Here is a 26135-nt window from a genome sequence, read left to right as displayed (position 1 = left end):
AGGCGCGTCTACACTCTACACTACACTGTCGTAGCACTGTAGCGCAATGCTACGTATGTGAACATAGCTTCGCTTTGTATGTGAAAATATTAAATAATATGGTGTACGCTACCTAGGTGTAGCGACTAAATAGTTGTTAGTTAGCTTCACGTGGTGTAGAAGTTCTTGTTCACGTAATATTATCCAGTAAAGAGTAGTAAAAGTAAAGATCATTTAATCGTTAAAAGTGAATATACTTATTCATGTACAAAAAGCTAATTTATACTGTAAAAAATAACCGGAATAACGACATGAATAAACGAACAGAAAGGTTAGTGTTTGTGTGAGCCTACAGGTACATTCGAGTCGTTTCACAGACCAACACAATTATAATATGGATACGTATATGTGTCGCGAATCTCGATCGCTGGTTGCGGTCGTCGCTACCAAAATGTAAATAAGTAGTATCTTTATATAGTCCGCGACAGGTTGAGGTGGCAATCGTGGTATGAGGTGGGGAGACGCCCCGCACACCCACACGTCACCCGCACTCACCCGCAAAGGATTAGCTTTCGCAACCTTTCGCATAGGTACTATAGGTGTTGAACTGTCTAGACTCGAGACTGTCCACACGTTCTATTCACTTCCTATAGGTAGTAAACGGAGACAGTGTGTTTAAAAGCAGCTATCACAATTAAACGGCCGATGCTCATTCCAACGGTTTAAATATACACAACACAATGGCAGTGTCTTGGTCAGCACTCGGCTTCAAGATCGGTAGTGACGCGTGGCTGCGGTCACGCGCGCTCACGATGTGCGATCCGAAGTATTTATAGCATAGTAACGATATTTAGTTCAACAAAATCATTTGGGCTTTAACTACCTATTGTTCTATTTTTTAAATTTGATTTCGATTTGATTGTTTCGATAAAGGGAGCTTTTTAGGGTTGCGTACCTCAAAAGGAAAAAGGAACCCTTATAGGATCACTTTGTTGTCTGTCTGTCTGTCAAGAAACCAGTTGACCTAGAATCATGAAACTTGGTAGGTAGGCAGGTCTTATAGCACACATAACCCCTTATGTGTGCTATAAGACCTGCCTACCTACCAAAATAATCTGAAAACCGTGAATTTGTGGTTACATCATTAAAAAATTTAAAATGTGTTCATGAAAAATAATTAGTACTTTCAACGTATGATAACTATATCAACTGGGGTATCATATGAAGGGACATTACATGTACATTCTAAAACAGATTTTCATTTATTTTTAGGCATAGGTAATAGTTTTAGATCTATCGTGCAAAATGTCGACAAAATACGATTGTAGTACGGAACCCACGGTGCGCGAGTCTGACTCGCACTTGGCCGGTAAGTACCCCGTAGGTTTCTTGGTAGACCGACAGACAGATAGACAACAAAGTGATCCTATAAGGGTCCCGTTTTTCCTTTTGAGGTACGGAACCCTAAAAATAAAATACTTAATCTCTTTGGTTACATGCAAGAAATATAACAAAAGTTAAGTACTTACCTAATTTATGTGGATAAACATAATTAACATTGGTCAACTCTATGGACTGGATAACTCGGACTTTAAGCACTGAGGAAAAATGAGTAGGTCAATAAAATCGTGACACCTCTGATCGTCGCTTTCGGGGAAGTTTGAAAGTTAACATGGCAGAAAAAGACAAATCCAAATAGCCAAAGTTGCAAAGATCAGAATTTCTCTATTTCTTCTATTCCTACTTCTTCTTTCGCTTTATGGACTCTATTCCAACTTATCTGGGAAAATCAGTTTTCTACGCGATTTTTCTGTTAAGTATACCTAGATTAATGTTTGAGTTGCAAACTGCAATATACCTACTTAGGCATCATGTTGTTGTGCAATTGTGCATACGTACCAAGTAGAGCTTGGAATAAGCGTGACTTGAAAATCCTGATAACTCTTTCGATGGCAAGGCGAAGCTGTCGGTCTTGTGGTTTTATTAGTTTGCTGTGGTAGTCTTCCAGCAGTTCTAACGCTCGGTGGGCCTCTGTGAAATAGAATACTTTGTATCAACACAGTACGTAGGTATGGAAGCACTTAGGTTATGCTTAACCTGAATAATTCATCAAAGTGCTTAACGTAAGTTACGTGTAGGTAGGTATAAGTTAGATATAGGCAGGTGAAGAACGAATTTTTTAGGCATTTCCTGTGTATAAAAAAAGAAAAGAAATATACTAGCTAAGTATACCTACTTATTTGTTAATAGATACCTACCTACCTATTAATAATATCGATTATTGTGTTTGTGTCTACAAACTAAGCACCTAAATTGAAAATTCAAAAGTACTATGTAGTAAACAAAACGTGGAAACGTTCATTGTGTTCTTTGACACACATCGTGGTTATTAAAATAAAGTAGAGATTAAACATTAATTATTGTAAATAGAATTCTTCTCTGCATCGCAATTCATTTGTCTATGTTTTTATTTTTAATGACTATAGGTAGGTACAGGTGGGTGTATTGTTTTATTTTTAGAATTGCTACACTATACCTTATAATTTAATAAGACACATGACCTCTTTAGTTAAGGTAAGTAAATAAGTAGAGTAAAGCCTTGACTGGCAACACCACCAATAAAAACATGAGTGTTTTTTAAAGCCATGTACAATATCGCCCCTTGCATAATCTCACGTCAATAACAACGAACTAAGTAGTAGGTATAGATCAAACCACAACTTTACGATGTTAATATGTTCACCTTGCTTACGAACTGGCATCACGGTACCGCCCCCTAACGTAGCTAATCCTGTGAAACTAATACAATTGTAAAGAAATAAAACTATAAACTGTTTTAGTAGTGAAAAATGGGGAACTTCATTTCACAATTTGAATCACACGCAAATACATTGTCAAACGGCACATATGGTCACACACCAAAACATTAAAATATAATACAATACAATACAATAAAAATGATAATTTGCGGTAGTTCTTCCGCTTACGAGGGCCGTCGTCTACTGCTTAATGGGATTGGTCGATTTTCATTGTGACGTCAAAGGGTGGTTCATAGACAATGTAGAATTGCGAGGGTGAGGGCGAGCTTTTTAAGGGGTGGCCTCACTGGCCTACGTTGATGCATGCTTTATGCTTAATATCTTTGATGAACATAAAATGCCGAGCTCTAACCTTAAGTAGGAGTAGGTACCTACCTACTATCGTTTGTACAATGATAAGTATAAGAACTAAGTTGAAGACCAGCAGTTAATCCAAACTGTGGCTCAAAACCATTGTAAATGGAATACCTAAATAAATGTTCCAGGTTAGCCCGCTTCCATCTTAGACTGTGACATAGATCCAGGAACGGACATAGGCAAATTTTTATCCGGGAAAATCATTTAGTTACCACAGGTAAGATTGTAGTCAAGGGCTATAACGTGTATCAAAAAAAATTGTTTTATTGTATTTCATAGTATAGGTAGGTACCCTATGTACTAGCAAATAAACAATCTTGAATTATTAAGTGAAACTTAGTTCCCGCAGATAATATGTTTGTGTGGACCTAGCCTAAAGGGAAACTACCTTCGTTATCTTAAAATGCAAATAAATAATTACTTGAATTTTGAACTTAAGTACTTATTTGAGAATGTTTAGATATTGGAGGTACCTACTAAGCAAAGACTTTTTGAACTCGAGGACCCAACTCCTCAGCCCTGATGCTGTAAGGAATTGCACTCTTAAATCGTGGTGATCCCACAGAATTTCTAAAGAACCACGCATTCAAATGTTTTTACGAAATTGGGTAACTACTGAGATATCTTGCATCTCGGGGACGGGCTAGGTAACTACTACAGAAAGGCTAATTTTTGTCCTGGAAAATGAAAAGTTCCCACAGGTTTTTAAAAACCTAAATTCACGCAGGCGAAGCTGCGGTATCAGATAGTTTTAAATATATTTAGTAACATTTAAAGGTAACAATTAATGACGCCATCTATTATCTAATAGCTGAACTTTATTATTATAAAAAATCTCAAATGAAAAGGAAATATTATTTTTGAACCATACAATACTAGTAGTAACTATTTAGTCAGTTTTATTATTTTAACTTATGTAAGTACAATTATTAAAAATCAGTTTTAAGTAATGCATCGTGATCAAAGATTATGATGACGATTTGATTGTTCATATTTTATGAAGTGTTAAGCAGGTGCTAAGGCTCAATGCCATCTTTGAGCTAGTGGCTAATACTTGAAGTTTGAATTTTGAATTTTACTCAGACTATATAACTGAGGAATTTTAGAACCCGGAAATGTTTTAAGTTGGCAAGCCTAGCTAGACCACAGACTAATAATATACCTAAACCACTAACCAGTGTACCTACCTATCATAAAAATAGAAGGTCTTCAACCATAGACTAGACATAGACCTCTCAGACTAAGAATCAAGGAGACTTGGCATCAAAATATTACAGCAAGCTAGGTGTTTAGAAAAGCTCTGAAGAGTGATAAAGATAAAATATATTTTTTGTCTTTGTCATAGTTTAGCTTTTTTTTGTTGGGCACAGTTGTCATCTGTGCCCAACAAACCGCTGTGATAGTAATTTAATGCGAATATTACGAGTTTTTTTTAGTTTTCTGTTTTAAGTTTAGTACCTATTGAAGGTTTGTAGAAGCCATTTATGGTGCATTGCTGTGTGATCAGCTGTAAAACTTGTAGCGAACACAAATTATGAAATATAACCTTTCATACATAAATATGATTTCTTTTGTTGTTTTGTCCCTTTCGGGTAAACGCGCCTGACAAGGTATTCTTGATTCTTAGTCTGATGAGCTTGCAACAAACAGCAAACACACTGGCAACCGGGGAGTGGAATGTGGATAGGTGTTTGCGTAGTGTTACGTATAGTGCAACCGTTTAGAGTGATTAAATTAAATACTTTGAAATTAAGGCCTGACCAGAAACACTCCAATGTCGGGCACCCACACGTCGTGGTCACTCGTGATAGTTTAGCTTTGTTTTGAAAAAAAGCTAAACTATGACAAAGACAAAAAAATGAGTTTTATCTTTATCACTCTTTAGAGCTTTTCTAAACACCTAGCTTGCTCTAATATTTTGATGTTTTGATGCCAAGTCTACTTGATTTTTAGTCTGAGGTTGCAAGTATGTGGTGCCGCCATTAAACGCCCATTGGGTGTGTTGGGTCAAGGAATATTACCTAATTATTATTGCTGAGACAAAAATTGACAAATATGAAGTGAACATTGTGACTTGTGAACGTATTGGAGCCTTATCTGATTTAAGATTTTTTTTAAGATTGGGATCTTCACAGTTTGAAAAACTACTGACATGTTTAGCATGCTAGAACGCTTTACACCATGCAATTTAGTGCGCTAGCTAGTATACGAGATGAGCTAGCGCGGCAGAGTCCATGCGTATGCGATCGCACTAGCTGTCTAACTACCTTTACGCACCCTTAACTCATCTAGCGCTCTGCAAATTGGATAATGTAATGGGCGCTTTAGATATAGAAAAATAATAAGAATTATAACAGATAAAAAATAACTCTACTCTCTTGTCTACGTTTTTATTTTATGTAGGTACATGGTGAATTAATATCTAGAAGTCGTGTAAAGTACCTAAATGTCGTATCGCAAATACTGTGTTAAATTTCGTGTAAATCCGTAATCGCCAAGAAATAAAGCTTATTTTACGTACTACCTATGTAGTAGATATTTTTCATAGAGCAGTTAGGAATTGAATCTCCTACTCTAGCTAGTCTAGGCTAGATATTTGCAGGCCTACAAGATGCCTCTTTTTGGCAAAAAGGATTTTGGGAGAAAATCTAAAAAAGAAAGTAAGGACACCGAAAGACAGCCATCCATCGAAGATAAGTATGTCGTTAAGGATCTGCTGGGAACAGGAGCCTTTTCAGAAGTACGTCTAATCGAGAGCAAAGAAAATGGGCAGTTGTTTGCCTGCAAAATTATCGATAAAAAAGCTCTCAAAGGCAAAGAGGACTCCTTGGAAAACGAAATTAGAGTTTTGAAAAGATTTAGTGAAAATGCAAAAGGGGAAGCAAGTGAAAGAAAGATGTTTTCACATCCAAATATCGTCCAGCTGCTAGAGACATACGAGGACAAGAACAAGGTATACCTTGTGATGGAATTAGTGACTGGTGGGGAGTTGTTCGATCGCATCGTCGAGAAGGGATCGTACACCGAAAAGGACGCGGCTAATCTTATTAGACAAGTGTTGGAGGCTGTGGACTACATGCACACACAGGGAGTGGTGCATAGAGATTTGAAACCTGAAAACCTGCTCTACTACAGTGCGGACGAGGACAGTAAAATTATGATAAGCGACTTTGGGCTGTCTAAAATTGAAGACTCTGGTATAATGGCGACAGCCTGTGGTACCCCTGGCTATGTCGCTCCAGAAGTGCTAGCCCAGAAACCTTATGGCAAGGCAGTGGATGTGTGGAGCATAGGTGTTATCTCATATATTTTGCTATGTGGATATCCTCCATTTTATGACGAAAATGATGCAAACCTCTTTGCCCAGATTCTTAAAGGTGACTTTGAATTTGATTCTCCTTACTGGGATGATATAAGTGAATCTGCAAAGGATTTTATTCGACATCTAATGTGTGTTGACGTTGAGAAGCGGTACACATGCAAGTAAGTGTGAAAAAATGTATTTTAATATAACAAAAGTCTGATCCTATTTATCATAAACTTTAGAGTCCATAGATATAAAGTTTTTAGTATATTTATTTCATTCTAGTGACACACTCCTGTTCTGCATGGATAGCTTGAGAGGAACTATTCTACTCTATATACAGTATTTTCATGTAAATTTAACTATTTATGCAGTGCACACTCTGGGTCAGGGTGATTTTTCCAACATAATTTGCTATTATCATCATAACAGGACCTTATTTTTGCAAAATGTTTATAAATTATAGCCAACCTTTTTATATCCCTCTAACTATTGGTGAAAACTGTATGAAAATCCTATTACAATGTAAAGGATTATTTAAATGATAAACAAGCTTGGGAATGAGTTGCTTAACGGCTTTGTAATAGTTCTAATAAGTTTCAATAATTTTGTAAAGTGGTGATAATAAAAAGAATACCCAGCTGAGTTTGTTGTACATATCCAACATCTGACCATCAAAAAGAGTAATTTATTACCTATTTTGAATAAACCATTTGACTTTGAAAAGACATATTATTAGTATTTTCTGAGATAAGGTGAAACAAACACAAAATCAGCAAAAAACCTTTAACTTATAACATGTAATGATAACAGCATTGCTCTTTCAAAAATTTTTATAAACATGTTGTGATATTGTCTTGACAGGCAAGCCTTAGCTCATCCATGGATCTCTGGCAATGCAGCCAGCAGTAAGAACATTCATGGCACTGTATCTGAACAACTCAAGAAAAACTTTGCCAAGTCTCGTTGGAAGCAAGCCTACCATGCCACCACGGTCATCCGACAAATGCAGAAGATGATTCTTAGCAGCAGCAGCTCAAGTCGCAATGCCAACAACGCCCAGCAGCCCAAACCACAGCAATAGTTGACCTCCAGAAGCTGATTGTATGATGAAGGTACTTAATGATTATATTCTCTCTCTCTCTTATAAATACATTCGTTTTCTCAGCAATATAAACTAGTCTGAAAAACAAATTGACACTGAAAATTTCAATTGGCATTTACTTAGACAATCAGCAACATTTTTATTTTATTTACTTATCTCTTATATTAGTTTTTGGACTGGTTTGACTAATGTAGCTGTCCCAGAAATGAAATAGGTACTGTAATAAAAACAATTCCAAAAAATAATTGAAATTATTATACCAATTGTAACATTCAGTGTGTATGTATTCAGGATTTGACTTACAAAAGGTTGGATTGCTGTACCAACAGTTTAGGGTGTGTATATTTGACAATTGGATGACAATTGTCATTTCTTTAATAAAAAAGACTGGTTCCTTAAGCCCCTGTATACATGCTTACTAACATGTCCGTTGGTATGAAAGTAATAATTTGGTAGATGCGTAACATCAATTGATATTTATTGATGGGGCAAATGCCAGCAAGCAGCAGCGTCTGAGATTTGTGTCAATACTTAATTTGTATCATTGCTTTAATGGTCAATGCTTGATGATTTTTAATTGGTGAGTATAATTCACCTTAAGTAAGAATTGAATTGAACAATCAACAAATAGGCTACTTGACACTTTTTTTAAGTTGGTCTTAAATGGTTAATATTTGTCCTATTATATCAAAAAAATTAACACTATATTTTTTGCGCCCTAAAAACCGTAAAACTTTAATTTAAAAAAATATTTTTCTTAGACAGGTGAAAACACTGTCGGCCATGTTTGGCCGATAGATTATCTGTGCTCTGACGTCATGCATTTGTAAACAACAGCATAACCTCCCAAAGTTTAATAAACATGACTTCTATACTAGTTTACATGAAAAATATAGTAATTGTCGTTATTGTATCATCCGAGAACGTAAAAAACGCATCGATAAAGACCACAGGAAAGTTGTGGATTAGAGTGCCCAGTGAAATAAATATACGTAACACGCAAAGACTTGCTTAAAGGGATCCTATATGACTAACGACTTCAACCCAAATTTATTTTTGCAAAGATCACTTTGTTGTAAGTCTTACTTAATAACTTATTCAATTTATAAAGAGAAAACGATATTTTTTTACGTTTACTATGAGTTTTTAGAAATATATAAAAACTAGCTTATGCTCGTGACTTCGCCCGCGTGGACTTCATAAATTTCAAACCTCCATTTAACCCACTCAGGGGTGGAATTTCAAAAAATCCTTTCCTAGTGGACACCTTCTCTTTACCTACAAAGAACACACTCGCCAAATTTCATGTATCTAGGACCAGCTGTTTAGATGTTTAGGCTGTGCGTTGATATATAAGTTAGTCAGGACTCTAAATTTTATATATATGGATACTACGTTAGTCCCCGCGTGACATAGGAATGACATTTCTTTGTTTACATATTTAATGACGTCACATCATGGCTGACAGCGTTTCAAATAAAAATAAAAATTGTATTTTTTTAAATTGGATTTATATATCCATCCTGCGTTTTTAATAATTGTTATTGATATATTTCGTTGTCTTAAGCAAAATACTATAATAAATAATGATTTATTGGACGAAATTAGATATGAGTCAAGTAGCCCATTGTTTTAATGATAGATTGCGCTAGTCACAGTATAGTATATACAGTTTCTAAACACTGTTTATTGTGACTACATCAGTGCAGTGTCATTGCATACTGTAGAACATGATAGCTGTAGGCAAGTTGTAAAATCTAATTAGAAACTTTCTTTTCTACGCCTGCTGCATGCTATATTACTCACTATTCTTGGAATCTCATATTACTTTAAGTCCATGTCCATGATAATCTCTATTTAACCTTATGACATGACATTGTATAAAATATATCCCTAATTATAATATATTTGTATCATAAATATATTCCTTTGACGAATAATGATTTGCTGTTTTAGTAAAAACAGTATGAAGCTAGGATAAACATTCTCTTCTAAACATTCTGTGCTAATAATTACTTATAGGTATGGTGATAATCACTTAATGCTAAGGTTTGTTGCAATTTGTTATAAATTAATTATAACGAGAAAAATATTTAATGGCTTTATAATGGGCTGATGATGATGACAAAGAATGTATTTAATCACATTAATGTGGTTATTAATAATAATTGTTACTGTTTGAAGAATGATGTCCACCAAGTGTATTGGAGTAGACCAGAATTCATCTATAACATTTTTAGCATCCAAAAGCTGTCATCAAAGATTTTGCTAGATATAATATTGCTAGATTTGTTAATAGCTGTTCCTTCCGTTTTGTATTCAATAATTGTATTATAAGTAAAAAATCGCAAAAAAAATACTCTGTATATTGACAAAAACATGTGATGACAAATACATTTGATTTTATATGAAACATAATAATATCGCCTAAAACATCATGATAAATCATATAACATTTATGAGTAGAGCACCTTATATTAGAACTAGCTTATGCCCGCGACTTCGTCCGCGTGGACTACACAAATGTCTAACCCCTATTTTACCCCCTTACAGCGATCACGCACTCATCCGATCCGAATCCGTGAAAATACGAATATAAAAAATGTCTACCACATGTCATATATTTTTAGAATATGCTTATGGCAATTTTTTTTTATTATGAGTTTTTTTACTGTGCAAAATGACAAAAATTACCAGTGCTACAAGTATATTGTCAGTTACCTATGAAGCATTATAGTGGAGAGATTACTGGGCAAAAAAGGATGTGGCCTTTAATTTTTTTAATTGGGCGGTGGCCATGTTTGTAGCCCTCCCTCTGGGACCAGCAACACTTTTCTTAATGTTTCCCGGACTAGATATCCTTAGAATTATTCAATGAACACCTGTTGTGAGGGCAAAGCTTAGTAAAAAACCGGCAAAGTGCGAGTCAGGCTCGCGCAATGAGGGTTCCGTACTACATTCTTATTTTTTTAACATTTTGCACTATAATTCAAAAACTATGATGCATAAAAATAAATAAAAATCTGTTTTAGAATGTACAGGTGAAGACCTTTCATATGATACCCCACTTGATATAGTTATCTCACTTCGAAAGTTGAAAATACTAATTATTAGTTCATGACCATAATATAATTTTTTTTGTGTGATCGAACCCTAAATTCACGGTTTTTAGATTTTTCCCCAAATGTCAGCTATAAGATCTACCTACCTGCCAAATTTCATGATTCTAGGTCAACGGGAAATACCCTTTAGGTTTCTTGACAGACAGACGGACAGACAGACAGACAGGCAGACAACAAAGTGATCCTATAAAGGTTCTGTTTTTCCTTTTGAGGTACGGAACCCTAAAAATTAAAGGTTCGATCCAACATTCCCTCCACTATTACTGTACTACATATTACCTCTGTTGATAGTTTTGATTCACAATACAATTATTGTTTACAAATTCTTAATGTTGCTAAGATATAATAATATAATGGATGTGATTGTGTGCATGATAATTCCCTATTTAACCAAACTACACATAGTGGTTTATGAAGAGAACATAATAATACCTATGCTATAATAATAATTATTAATGTGTAAGTTTGAAATATTCTAAATCTGACTCCTTCCTGTCTTTTAGTCAAGTTCTGAAATTGGAATAGAGAATTCAATAGTGTATTATTCTATATTCTTGAATCCTCTTCACAAATCGATTTTAATTACACTTTACACGACGCAAAATATATGCTATCTGACTATAAAATCTAAATAAAATAAGAAAACGTTTCTGCTCCATTTAAATTACTTTTTGCTTCCCCCTAACGTAAACAATACTTTATCTACTTACCTACTGTACAATTTTTATTGATACCATACCCTTGGGTTTTAGTTTACTCGTATTTTAATCACGATGTATTGTATGTTATATAACTAATCATGTATTCCCTTTGTATTTATTTAGTTTATTTTAAAACCCCCAAGAAATTGTAAAAATTGCAATTTGGGTTGTTCATGTTGGGGTGTTGGTATGAATGTTTACTTAAGGATAAGAAATTGGATTGTAGTCAGTTTTAAGAATTTTTATTCATATTTTACTAATTTATAAGTTATTTACTGTTATTATTATTTGTCTAATATCCATACAATCATAATATATAGTCATGTGCACATAATTAAGAGTGACTACCTTCTTCATGGGAAATGTAGTAAGTAGTCGTTACTAATTATGTGCATACGACTGTATGTTACCGGATAATTGTAAATATCGTTAGTTTATAATAGATAGATCCAGCGAGATTGTGAACTGACACAAGATTATGAACGGACATTAAAATGTAAAACGCATTACTTTAAATCCGTACGTAATCCATACTAATAAATATTATAAATGCCAAAGTTTGTAAAAGAGGTCGGATAGCCCAGTGCGCTGATTGGTTAAATGATGTGAATGATGTGAATGATTTAAGTAACAATTCCTTCCATTTTGTTACTCACAAATTCACGATTTCGCTGACAGGGTAAGATTATTAACTATTGAAATTTTATGCGTTAGTTACTTTTTTAAAGTTTAGTTTTGTAACTTTTAGTCAACTCTACTGACCGTTCACTGTTACAAAACTGGATAGATTTATTATAAACTATCGCTTACATTTACCCGATGCATGACGCCGAATAATTATAATTTGTAATCAGTATAATATAATATATAACTACATTCCTTTAGGGAAATTAATACATTTTTATTATAATACTATATATGTATTATTACAAACGACATTCCATTTCTCAGTATTGCATTTTAAATTTTCTTTATTTCTGAAATGATTGGCATTCCAAAATAATACACCTGTTGTAAGATTTTTAACTATAAGTGAAGAGTAAGTAAAAGAAATGCATATAATAATAAATTTATGCAACCGATATTCTTATTCATACTGTCTTCCGTCCACACCTTTCACGATCTACACTCCTGGATTTTTTAAAAATTACTTACGAATTTTTTTATTTGTTTATAGTAATATTATTTATTGCCAAAAAACGATATGAAATTAAAACATTATTTTAAAAATATTACATGTTATGTAACACTTAAAATATATTTACAGATATTGCTTTATTTTTATACAGAACACGATGTATAGGAAATGTGTTTTATAATGCATTTTGTGTTCATGAAGGCTGTGACGGGAGAACGAAATTGAATTACTTATATGTGGAGGAAAATGTGGAGGTTAAAATGAAAATATGGGAACTGATTTAGAAAAATATTTTTTTAAAAGAATTTATTATAGCAAAGGTTTGTTTCAAGTATATGTTTTTGTCAGGCATAGTAGGTCCCTCTGTATCATAACAGTGCTAGATTTATTACAATTTTACTTTCTCTATTAGGTATAATATTAGTATAATAATATAAGTATATTTATATCCTAATCTTGCTTTATGTAAACTAGTGTATACTCAATATTATTATTAACTTTTCGATAACCCTTGACATAGATAATAATATCGTATTGTATTCATTCTACTTACGCCAGAAATGTGGAATTTCCTGTTCGTTGATTTTATTTATGACAGTATAAATTACACATATAGTATGCGACAGGTCGAGATGGCAATCGGGGTGGGGGCACCCCACGCAGCCGCACAGCCCCCGCGTTAACCCGGTGCAGGGGTATCTTCTCGCCTCATACCCCGATTGCCATCTCGACCTGTCGCGAACTACTGCTGGCTAGTCCTTGCAATCTCAATGTCTCAATGTTTAAATTATATTTATTTTCAGATATACTTATAGATACCTTAGGAACTAACTTCTTAACTTAAGTCGATTATTATTGATTGATTCTTGTTATATCATATTGTTGATTATAAAATAATTAATGCTTTTGTAAAATTTGGGAAAGTATTTGTAGGTTTCTTGATGAACTTAATAACAGAATATTGTGCCACCAATTCATACTATGAGAAGTGGCGAAAAGAAGAACTACATTAGGTAAATGATTTGCATGCGGTTTGCAATCTATTAAAAACCATTCGAAATTAGTCAATTTTCCATCACTATATATTACCAATTTTTAAGGAATTTCAATAACTGCAATAATATCGATTCGTTATCAACATTAAAAAGACGCCTAGCGACATTGTTCAGTTCGCAGATAAATTGGTGGACAAGTTATAGATGTGTCACACTCCATACATTTATATTTTATTTACTTGTAATAATAATAAATACCTAACGAGAAGGAACTGCCCCCCAATTGTGTAAGAATAACCATTTCATGGCTATCGCAATCGTCGAATTCGCCCCTTTGATTGGCTGTGAAAAAATGTAAACAGCGAATCAACCAATCAAAAGGCAGAATTTCTTGACGATTGCGATAGCCATGAAATGGTTATTCTTACACAATTGGGGGGCAGATTTCCTATGCGAAGACTGTCAAAACAACAACTTTATCTCTTAGTTTAATACTATCTATTTAACAGCGAAAAGTCTGCCTTTAGGCTACCTGTCCACTGAACCGGAGCGGAGATGTGCTTAGAAGACCAGTCGTGTTATTAATAAAACCGGCTAAGTGCGAGTCAGACTCGCGCACCAAGGGTTCGTGCTACAGTCGTATTTTTTCGACATTTTGCACGATAAATCAAAAACTATTGTGCATAAAAATAAATAAAAATCTGTTTTAGAATGTACAGCTAAAGAAAGCCCTTTCATATTATGATACCCCACTTAGTATAGTTATCTTAAATTGAAGATTGAAAGTACTAATTATTTATTCATGAACCCATTTTAATTTTTTTTTGCGATGTAACCACATATTCACGGTTTTCAGATTTATTCCTTTACTTGTGCCATAAGACCTACCTACCTACCAAATTTCATGGTTATACAGACAGACAACAAAGTAATCCTATTTAAGGGTTCCTTTTTTCCTTTTGAAGTACGGAACCCTAAAAATGACGTGATAAAATCTTCACATCATTTTAATTAAGATCTGGATTTTAATAGTTTCAATAGTGTCACGTCATCTCTCAAAAAGATTCGTTGACTAATCTCCGTTCTGCTGGTGTTGACAGACACCCTTAATTATATATTTAAGCACAGATGTACGTTGTATGATATCATTGCGCACTGTCGACGGCCGTTACTTTCTGTAGTTTTAAATGGGTCTTTACTCTTTACGCACTGCCAGATAGTCGTCCGCCTGTAGTACTTTCAGTCGGCGACTAGTCTACATTGCGTAATCGCTCTGTACATGGAGGATTTAATTTTGATTTTTATATGTATGTTATTACTAGCTGACCCGCCTCGGCTTTGCATGGGTGGGCTTACCTATTCCATATTATGGTAATTTACAATACATAGTAATATAAACCTTCCTCGTGAAATGAAACTAACAATTCCGGTAATGAATCCCACTGCGAAGTTTAGGTATCATCCGCCACAGGTCGAGATGGCAATCAAGGTAAGAGGCGAGGGGACGCCCCACACACCCGGACGTCACCTGCACTCGCCCGCACTGGGTTAGCGGGGGGCTGCGCAGGGCGTTCCCTCCCTGTTTGCTATTTCGACCTGTCGTGTATATAGGTACCCCGAAATCGAACCTGTCACTACTAGGGGACAAATAAAAACGTATGTATTTTAAATATGTGTAAGTATAGTTAGTTTTTAGTATTTCTGAACTAAGTATTACAATGACCGCGATTGAGTTGCGGAGACTGTTCCGTCTTCCATCTCCGAAACTACTCATTTCGTTATCTTCTTCATCTCAACAAGGGTAGTCCCCTGGTTTCAAACTTTTCATTTGGTCCCAAAAACCTCTTAGTACCTACAAGATAAAAGTATGTTGAAATCCGTTCAGATTTGATAAAAAAAAATTACTGTTTTGGGACCTTTTCGATAAATAATAATGCTCTCTCCGATTTTTAAAAAGACATTTAATGTACAGAAATCACCCAGTTACAGTTTTGTTATAAGTATTATCAGAGTGGCCATGTTGTGTTCCATACAGCGCATCTTAACTTAAGCATCGATATTTCGCTTTTAAATCTGGTCCAAAATATCTAGTGGTTTTGTATACTTTTTAGTTTACACTTTTATTGGTTTAAAGATGTAATTATTTTGTCATATTATTTGTAATTAGTACTTACGATTGTTTGTAATAATAATAATGTTTGTCTATAATATACATATAGTTACATCAGTTAAAGCGCCTTCTTGATACGATGTTGTATTTGTATTGTAGTACTTGTCACTGTTTTTATGAAGTAAGGAGTTATAATTATTAATATAATAATTATGTATAATGTGTAATTTCAAAATTCGCTGTTTTTTGTGAATGTGCCATTAAAATAAAATTGTTAACATGCCTTTTAAATAAAAGTGATAAAATAAATATTATAAATAGGCATATAACATCTTTATTGTTATTTTAAAAATCAAATTGTTTGATTAATTTTTTTTTATTTTTGACACAATACGGCTGACGAAAATAATGCTGTTTTTTTATTTTTACAACTTATCAGTATCAATGAACCAAAAGCTTAATTTGCATATATATCAGTATCACATAACTGACGATTAAGTATGTGCGTAATTGCGTTAATAATAATTGTTATTATTTTGAATGGCGCACAATACAAAATTGTATAAACTACAAAGTAGTTTAATTTCATAATTATTTTAATTCTATGTATTTGAATTTAAAGGTAGCCTTTGAGGTACGAACATTTGAGGTGAGCGACCGCGATGCATGATACTGCGTATAATCGCGCGACACATGTCGCTGTCGCGCATCGCGATTGCTGCCGCAGATCTACCTTGAATATAAAAAACGGGCTCACGCACGAAGGGTTCCGTACTATTTATCTATGAAAACGGCAAAAAATCATGTTTGTTGTATGGGGAGCCCCCTTAAATATTTATTCTGTTTTTAGTATTTGTTGTAACAGAAATACATTTGTGAAAATTTTAACACTATCACGGTTCATGAGATACAGCCTGATGACAGACAGACAGTGGAGTCTTAGTAATAGGGTCCCGTTTTACCCTTTGGGTACGGAACCCTAAAAAGGTAGGTAAAGTTTTAGGCGTCCATACCATATATTTTAAAATTTTATTTTAGTCTCTTTTGGTACAAAGAATCTAACGTTGGGCCCAGAATTTTGCCTTTATTTTTAAATAATAATCCATGCCCTATTAAGACGTTCACAGTTCCCATACTAGAAAGTCTTGACGAAATAGTATATTCGTATTTCGTATACAACGATAGTTTTAATATAGAAGCAAAATCGAAGTAATTTGTTCAGAATCAGTAACAGAATCAATTCAATAATTTTTAGTGTTATATTTGGATAACAAAAATAATTTAAAAATCCTGCAAGTTAGAATAACCACATGCACCAAAAATTGATTCGCGCCGCGCAAGCGAGAGCGCGCACGATCCACGCCAGGCGTCCCGTTCACTCAGCCGCTCGCTTGGGGCGACCATGTTTTTGCGAGGCCATCGACTCGATACTTATTTTTTGAAATTAAATAACAATATTTTTGAAATTTTGTATATATTTTATTCTTTATGTTAAAACATTCGACACTAGTTTCGGTTTTTGCTTATACTTACTAAAACTAACGTTGTATAATATTGTTTAGGTAGGTTTTAAGATTTTCGCATGTTTGTCTCCTTAGTCATAAATTCATAACAATCTTGCATGAAAAACTACACTTAAGCTAGAAAATTCATTCAAAATCGTCCAAGCCGTGGGAGCATGGACGTGGTACAACTTGCCGTCATCCTTATGGGGCACGTGGACTGTCAACGTGTTAATTGGGTTATGTTGATTTTCACACTTGCTCTCTTTTAGTTGCGTATCACTTTTATTTAATTTTTCACTGTGCCAAACCATATCATAATCAGTGATACATGGTGTATTTTTAACATAAGAGTTCTTATATTTATTAGAGTTTAAAAAACTGAGATTACCTATATATTTCTTACTCGACAATTTATGCAGTGCTAATAGTTGCTCTATTGTAATACATACAAGTTCCTTGTCGAATAAACCATGTACCTACTTCTTTATTTCTTAAAAATTAATTAAGTGCATACCTAACACATCTACTATTTTTCGAGGGTTATTACTTAATGTGTTCTTAATGCAACACAAGTTAATTTTTTAAATTAGCACAATAGTTTTAAGGGATGGGATAAAATTTTAAAAATATCGACAAGTTTTCTTTTATGTAACAAAAAATATAGAATTTGTTTCTATAATGTTGTGAAATTAATTTTACACTATTCGGAAGAATTTCTGTTTCTGAAAGGATGACAAGACAAAGCATAACATTTTTATTTTGTTTAGTTTATATAGATCTGATCTGATGCTATTGAAATCGTAATCTTGTGATTTAGATTTTATACTTCTTGTTCTAAACAATCAAAATTTATTAGTAGATATTAGATGTTAGCTCTATTTTCAATGTCATTGTAAATAAAATGCCAACTTGTTGAACCTAGCGTTTTATTTAGATCCCGGTTATTGCTAAAAGAAAACAAAACGATGTTACATAGAATATGATATATTATATTACACAATTTTATTAACAAACAGGAATGTTTACTGCATTTCCTCGCCTAGTAGAGACAGTTGCTTCAGAAACTGCGCCGCATTCGGCAATGTGGTCGCACCATAGATGATTTTCCTCGAAGTACCACTTGCTGCTTGTTGCTGCAAATAAAAACAAATAGTTTAGTCAACACTTCTGAATAAATGTTCTATCTAAGCTTCTGACACAAAGTGAGAAGTCCCTTCGCTCTTCATAGTCCGGTGGTAACCTGCCCCCCGATTGTGTAAGTAATCGTATAGTATGTGCATCGTAAAAAAGCCGCGATAGCCTAGTCGAATCGGACCCGGATCGAACAGCTACAATATCACGATCGCAATCACCTCTGATTGGTTGATGCTCGTTCACTATTGGCTACAATGCATTGTTGCAACAAGAATAGCATAAACTCAGCCAATCACAATGATTGAGACTAATAATGATTGACGCAGTTTTCCGTGCTTTACATCACCAATATACCAGTACCACCAATATTGTGTCAGCCAGAGTTGGTTGTGATTATCATGCTGCAGCATGGCTGTTTCATCAAAACCCTGCGACAAGTCTATGTCAGGCTGGGTTCACAGGTATTCGACGTAGCTGATAGAAGCCTAGTGTACCTTGGCGAAGTCCATCAGGTTGTGGTACTCGATATAGCTGCCGCCGCCCACGAGGAACACCACAGCGTCGGTGGGCGGCGGGTGGCGCCGCGCTGCGTCCGTGCGCGCCGCGCGCGGGTCCAGCCACGCCAGCTCGCCCTCCGCGCCCGACAGCGCCGCCTCCACCGCCCTGCTCACTGGCAGTTTCTATAATTGAAGCTTGTTTAATAACGGATACGTACGATTAGTTGGAAGTTAATCGATCGCGATCATTATCAGATGACTCAACCTAAAAATCCTGGGAAAAGCCCGCGAAGGATAGATAGATTCTGCCACTAAAAGTTTTCGTCTTGCATAGCAACAAAGTTCCTTCGCCTCGGAACACGATCCATGTAAATGGTTCAAAATATTGAAAACTAAGCAATTGTCGTATATACGTGAACGTGGTGCTTAACTGCTATAAAATCAGTGCCCATATTATAAATGCGAAAGTATGTTTGTTTGTTGGTTTGTTCTCCAATCACGTCTCAACGGAGCAACGGATCGTTGGGTATATTTAAAGACCTGGAGAGTGACATAGGCTACTTTTTATCACAGGAAATCAGAGAGTTGCCACGGGATTTTTAAAAACCTAAATCCACGCGTACGAAGTTGCGAGCATCAGCTAGTTAAACCATGCAATAAGCTTAAAATCATTATTTCTATTACACTACTTCAGTCACATTACGGAAAACCCTGTGCAGCAGTGAGAAACCCATGATCACTAGCAATATTTGACTGCCTACCTGGCGTAAGTAGTTTTACAAATCTGAAGGGTTCTGGGTTTGATTACCGGCTGGAAAAATTATGAATTCTAAATTGTGTTAGTCTGGTATGATGGCTGGCTTTGGCTGTGGCTAGTTACTACTTGGATACAGATATTATACAGATTGACCGAGCAGTCTAACAGCTCTTTCACACGGCGTCGTTTTTGCAGGATCCCGTTTGACGGCGAATGTGTTTATATGCTAGCGAGCATCCCGCATGCGGGAGCTCATGTGAACGCTAGCATACAAACACATTCGCCATCAAACGGGATCCTGCAGAAAACGGGATCCTGCAAAAAACTGGACTGCCGTGTGAAAGGGGCGTAACCTGACTTTAATAGTAGAAAAGCAGAAACTACTTACATGTTTCTTAACCACCAAGTTCTTGACTCCTTCCATTACAAAGGACGAACCTTGAGAGACTAGCTTCGAAAACATAGAAACTGTTTTGGTTCCACCACCTTCGTATTGACCTTGACTTGACATTTTCGTGAATGCTCTGTAAACGAAATTGATGAGCTTAAAACACTGGCTAAAATTCCAGACTTTATTTACTGACTAAAAGAAAACGATAGGTCAAAATTCGCAGCCACTAGAGCAATTCATAGACAAAAGATGACAAATCCATGCTTAATATGTATTATGAAAACGAAAGTTGTTTCTGTCTGCTAGTTTTCACGGTCCATTCGTATCATTGATTCGGTACAGAGATAGCTTGCATCCCAGGGAACAGACATAGGCTACTTTTTGTGCCGGTAAATCAAAAGGTTCTCACGGGACTTTTAAAAAGTTAATTCCATGCAGAAGTCGCGGACATCATCTAATAGTTCGCAGCCACTAGAGCGGACTCGAACTTATTATACTCTCCATCAGTATCTGTGACGTGGGTAGGTACCTAATATGTAGATGATAAATAAACGCATCATAGATAACAGATACTTCTACCGCTCCATGCATATCACCGGTTTGACGTCACAGTTCGCAGCCACTAGAGCGGACTTGAACTTCTTATATTCTTCATTAGTTATCTGTGATGTGTATATGTATCTAATAGGTAGATGATAAATACTCATCATATACTCAATGCCATCATAGATGTCAGATACTCACTTCCACCGCTTCATGTATATCAGCGGTTTGACGTCACAGTTCGCAGCCACTAGAGCAGACTCGAACTTCTTATACTCATCATCAGTTATTTGTGACGTGCACAGATAATAGATGATAAATAAACGCATCTTGTCTTCTTCGGTGCCAGCGCTAGAGTCCGTTATTAGGTCCATCACCGCTTTGCTTTCTATCCCACTGCTTTTGCTCATAATTTTTTCTTCCAGTTCGAAAAATGAATCCAGTCGTCTTGATTTGATTGCGTTGAGAATAGCTATTGATTAAAACAAAAGGTTGATTAATTTATTCAAGTGCCGATAATAGCGAAATAGAGCTAATATTATAAATTATTATGCTTCTTCCGTCTCTTTCGTACCATACTTCGATACTAACTTAATTAAATTTTTTACTAAGTGATGCCAGCGATTTTGTCTTTGTAGATTTGTTTTTTAAAAGTCCCGTGGGAATTCTTTGTGGGATTCCCATGGGATAAAAAAGTAGCCTATGTACGTCTCTGGGATGCAAGCTATCTCTGTACTGAGAAAAGAACTGATCATCCTTTGACGGCTGAACACATTTCCATCAAACTTAGATTACAACCATCTCTTCGAATACAAAAGCCAAGTTCAAATCGGTCTATCCCTTCGAGTGTTAGGATGCTCCAGACTCACAGACAGGCAAAGCAGTCAAATATAACAATCCTCTTTTGCATCGGGGGTTAAAAATAGTTCTCACCAGTGGCAATAGTGGTGTGCATGTCAATGAGGCGCTTCTTCTCCATGAGTTGTGGCAGCGAGTTGACGGCACTGGTCAGTCGCTGCGTGTTGTCACTCACTAGGCTGAGAGCGAGGTCACTGTCCGCGTCCAAACCCATCGAACTTTTCAACTTCTTCACTTCTGCTTCTGAACTCCTGTGAGTAACCACAATATTAAAAGAATTTAAATTTCAAACCTATAGTGCGTGTTCACACTTCATTCCTCACTCACGCAAAACCACGAAACATTAATGTGAATGACTGCAACAGTTCTTTTTTAAATTCATTATAGGCACACGATTGACCAAAATCACACCTGATGGAATATGATGATGTGGCCTAAGATGGGAATTGGGATGCCACATTATCTGAAATAACCAGTATCATACTAACCGGTACTTATCTAGATCTTCTTGTATAGCCTCGGCGACAGTGGGGAATGGACTTCCTTTGTGTTCTGACCACAGTGGATCCCTGGAGTCCAAATCACACGTCCTAGTTTTTGTCTTCTGCCCTGGTATCGCTGGCCCAGAACTTTCTGGTACCACTGCTCTAAAAATTAAAATTTGTCAGATACACAGGGAGCCGCTGGATCCAGGCGGCGCTAGACCGTGGCGTGTGGAAGTCCCTACAAGAGACCTATGTCCAGCAGTGGACGTCTATTGGTTGATGATGATGATGAAGATACAACAAAAATGCAATGAAATTAAAAAAAATATTATTGCATCTTTTGAACTCTTTTGCTAAGAAATAAACCATATACAGTAGGATTCAAAAGATACATGTCATTATTACATGTCAAAACCCCACGACATATTTTCCGTCATTAGGTATCTATACCTGCGCATTTTCACTCTTGTAGCTAAATTCTAAGTTGCCAAAAAGATTGGATCCAACTAATATCAAATCAAATATTCATCCAAACCTGTTTAGGGATAAGTCCAATACATCATGAGCCAAAGCCTGATAGGTCCAAGTGTGATGCAGCGGCGTGGCCATGTCTATATTTCTGTCCAGCAGTATGAGCATGGGGCGAGTGAAACTGAAGGTGCCTGCTTGCCCGTGAAATAAATTATTTCGGGCATCCCAGAGATTCTCGCGCAACTTTTTGTCTAATTTTTTCGCTACCATTTCTGCTGCATTTCCTTTGCTGCATCTAATTATAGGGACATTACCTGTAAAAAAGTATGTACATATACAGTACTACTACTAGCTAATACCCGCGACTTCGTCCACATAGACTACACAAATTTCACACCCCTGTTTTAACCCTCTAGGGATTGAATTTTCAAAAATCCTTTCTTAGCAGATGTCTATGTCATAATAGCTATTTGCATGCCAAATTTCAGCCCAATCCGTCCAGTAGTTTGAGCTCTGTGTTAATAGATCAGTCAACCATTTGTATGACAACATCACTTTGTGTCAGATTACTTAGCCAATACATTTTTGTTATATCAAATTCAAGTGTTTTATTAATGCTTTCAAACTTTACAATCAATAAAAGTACACTGAGTGTAACTTTATTATGATGTTTTTTTTTGTTTTTCTGTGGTGCTATGATAGGTCTTCTCTGGGATACAAGCTATTTATGTATGTTGGCTTCAGCGATTAGGACTGGGAGGGATACAGTTGAACGTGAATCTACATTTGACTGTTGATCTTAGATTACTTACCGAGTGTAACAAATACTGAAAACAAACTCTCAACAATTTCATCCATAATGGCTTCCATTTCTGTATCTTTTGTGTCTCCTTTATTGATTGCTGTAAATGAACATTCATATATGAGTTATGCAGTTATCACACTTGAATAAAATGTACCCATGGAACAGAAATTCAGAGCGAAAAATAGAGTTATACAAAGCTGTCAAAATTAATATGACTGGACATCAAGTTGTAAGCAAAAATCATCTTCCTGGTACAGGGGTGAATTCTGTCTTATAAGTGGGAAGTCCTAGGTTTTATTTGGGAGTTTATAATTTGTAAATTGGTCTGGTCTAGTGGGAGGCTACGGCTGTGATAGTGCAGCCAAGCATTTTTTATTTTTTTTTTATTTTTTTTTTGTACCGTTGCCGGCCTTTTAGGAATTTGTTCAGATTCAGATACAACTTACAAGTTAACCCTTGACTGCAATTTCACCTGGTAGTAAGTGATGATGCAATCTAAGATGGATGCAGGCTAACTTGGAAGGGGTATGGCAGTTTTTATTAAATCCATACTTAGTACATAATTTATAACATACTACATAAAAATTGTTGCATCTAAGAAATAGTTACCATAATAGGACAATGAATCTGATTTCTGATGTTTCATTATAAATAAGTCATCCTCCAAACATATAAAATTCAAATATTGGTCATATATTTTGTGTATGCTCATAACAGAGTTAGACTGTATAGAAGAAGCGGCTAGGTCCTCCAACTTCTGCCGCGTTATAGGTGATATGAAGTTCAAGTGGTACTGGTCATAGAGTCCATTGTCGAGGTCTTGGCATATTCTTCCCAGATTCTCTTCTGATGGAGTACAAAAATATACTGCAGGAACTTCAGGTATTGAGTCTCTGTCTGAGTGTAGTTGGCTGCAATGATATAGATTATGTTTTGTTGTATAAAGAAAATACTTTAAAAAATTCAACACTTTTTAAATATGTTTTAAATGGTCAAATATTTACTTTTCAGTTTACTACTTCCATATGGGAAAAAAAACTAATTTACTATGCTTGGAGTTGTGTACTAAAACTGCTTATGAAAGTTTGTGCACTCATTCCATATTTGGTTCGTATCAGTGATTCTTTGAAGTGGCCGTCATACAACTACGTACATTCGATTCGTATTTTTTTCACGGATCCGTAAAATCACGGATGAGTGCACAAACGCCCTATCTCTGGCATTAAAAGATAATTGAAAAAAAATAAACTATTTCACTTAAAAACATTTGTTTGGACTAAAATAATGATGAAAGTCCAAAATAAATACTCAAATTCACCAAAAAACTGTTTCCAATCACTCCAAGTATTTTTTTAATTCAACTTCTCACAATATGTTTCCTTTTGATTTGTAGTGGTTTATTGAACTGGTACTTTTAGAAAATCGCACAAACTTTTATCAAGCTCTGCCAGCCATTGATACAATTTCTGATCCTGTGATCTCATAACTATACCTGTGATCTTATAGCTTTCCCATATTAAAAGGTATAACATAAGATATGAAATTCTTTAGTTTAAAACATCTTTTACTTACACATGCAAAGTGACACCCAATTCCCTCAGTTCCTTTATAGATACCAGCGGCGAAATTATGTCTTGACCTACTCTGTCATATATTAGAACTTTCCATGAGGGTTCATTTGCCACAGCTTTAGTTAAAGGCTGGTTCAGATTGAGCATCTGTTTCAATGCATCTATAAGAGAGACAAATAGGTTATTAATAATTTATGTATGCAACAACAAAATATGAATGCAATGATGAATTAATTTTCTAAATAACACAAAACTTTATATTATATTTTTTAATATACCTACCTTATATTAAGAAGTTATTTAATGTTTGTCCGGGAAGCTGTGGGACTACAGAATACTACAACAGCTGATAGAAAATTATGAAAACATAATCTTTAGATTCATCTAATGGGTCCTTTGAATGTAAAACTGGCACAACAAAGGCGACAAAGCCGCAGGCAAAGGCTAAATCTATAATTATTGTACAATTTCATCTAATTGCAACTTACTGAGTTGGCGTTCCCGTAAAGATGTCATTGTGCCTTAAATCCAATACACTGCCATCAAATAATAAACTAGTATTTCTAAAATTACGGTTTATTTTTAACTATCAATGTTTTCATTTAATACATATTTTAATTGGTGCTAAGCTAAAATAAATTAAAAATCCCTTTTGCTATTTTCTCTCTCATACATTTTTGAAATGTCAAAATGAACTGACATTGCGACAGTCGCGTACCTTTCGCCACGTCGATTTTGACATATATCATTACTTGCTATACGTAGTAGTACATACAAAACAAATTCTTTGCTTGCTACATAACAATTTCTAATTTTCCACTTGGATATAGATAATATTAATTTTAGTATTTTTAAATACAAAATGCTTGCGCCAGATGGGCCAGTTGAACGAACTTAAAGTAATACATAATGTACTCTGTGAGTAATACAGTTTGCACCTAGTATATAGTAGATAATCTATGGTTTGCACATTCACACCAAAGAGTAACTACCTAGGTACCATTACATTTAAAAAAGTCACTCCCGGTATTTTTTTTTGAATTCGAAATTTGAATTTTCAAAGAAATGGGGTTGATGAAGTGAAGTCAGAATGTGAAAAATTAAGAAGAATCCGTACATATTATTGAAAGAGTGTAACCTTGTAAGTATACCTAATATTCACTTATAATACCACAAGAGCTTCAAAATTACCGGGTATTTCCCGATAGGTTCGTTGCAAACAAATGAAGGAGTCAAGATTTTCAGGTTAAAAAATCACGAGCGCGAAGCGCGAGTGATTTTTCCTGAAAAACTTGACGACTTTATTTGTTTGCAGGGAACCTTGAGGGAAATGCCAGATAATTTTGAAGCTCGTGTGGTATTCGGGGGATTATTTTTCCGTCCCAAATGTCGGCCAAAATCTCCAATTTTCACAATTGAATTCAACCTGTCAGTTTGACGTGTGGACTTCAACTACCAGAGAAAATTTTCAAAAAATTATCAGTATAA

The 26135-nt window shown here is 35.3% G+C and overlaps 3 protein-coding genes across 6 annotated transcripts in view; 1 reads left to right on the top strand and 2 right to left on the bottom strand.

The window, feature by feature from the left end:
• dlg1 (discs large 1) overlaps nucleotides 1–2991 on the bottom strand; it is a 42905-nt gene extending 39914 nt beyond the window's left edge. For all 4 annotated transcript variants that reach the window (XM_034971469.2, XM_034971471.2, XM_069500179.1 and 1 more), the window contains exons 1-2: nucleotides 2723–2991; nucleotides 1879–2010 (exon numbers count right to left, since the gene is read on the bottom strand). In XM_034971469.2, the coding sequence (XP_034827360.1) occupies nucleotides 1879–2010; nucleotides 2723–2741 (151 nt within the window). In that variant the 5' untranslated portion in view covers nucleotides 2742–2991. The remainder of the gene's footprint in view (nucleotides 1–1878; nucleotides 2011–2722) is intronic.
• Nucleotides 2992–5573: 2582 nt separating this feature from the next.
• LOC117984823 (calcium/calmodulin-dependent protein kinase type 1-like) lies at nucleotides 5574–18052 on the top strand. The gene is made up of 2 exons (XM_034971486.2): nucleotides 5574–6638; nucleotides 7324–18052. Exons 1-2 carry the CDS (start codon nucleotides 5767–5769, stop codon nucleotides 7541–7543), a joined length of 1092 nt encoding a protein of 363 aa, XP_034827377.1. The 5' UTR covers nucleotides 5574–5766; the 3' UTR covers nucleotides 7544–18052.
• Nucleotides 18045–25351, bottom strand: Slh (sec1 family domain containing Slh). The gene is made up of 11 exons (XM_034971483.2): nucleotides 25136–25351; nucleotides 24649–24808; nucleotides 23686–23987; nucleotides 23084–23173; nucleotides 22336–22585; nucleotides 21804–21962; nucleotides 21391–21566; nucleotides 20659–20929; nucleotides 19912–20047; nucleotides 18764–18949; nucleotides 18045–18268 (listed from the first exon to the last, which is right to left on the bottom strand). Exons 1-11 carry the CDS (start codon nucleotides 25161–25163, stop codon nucleotides 18158–18160), a joined length of 1869 nt encoding a protein of 622 aa, XP_034827374.1. The 5' UTR covers nucleotides 25164–25351; the 3' UTR covers nucleotides 18045–18157.
• Between the last annotated feature and the right edge of the window lie 784 nt (nucleotides 25352–26135).

The sequence above is a fragment of the Maniola hyperantus genome, chromosome 8 (assembly GCF_902806685.2).
Source record: "Maniola hyperantus chromosome 8, iAphHyp1.2, whole genome shotgun sequence".
Taxonomy (NCBI): Eukaryota; Metazoa; Arthropoda; class Insecta; order Lepidoptera; family Nymphalidae; genus Maniola; species Maniola hyperantus.
This window is presented reverse-complemented; position numbering and strand designations above follow the sequence as displayed.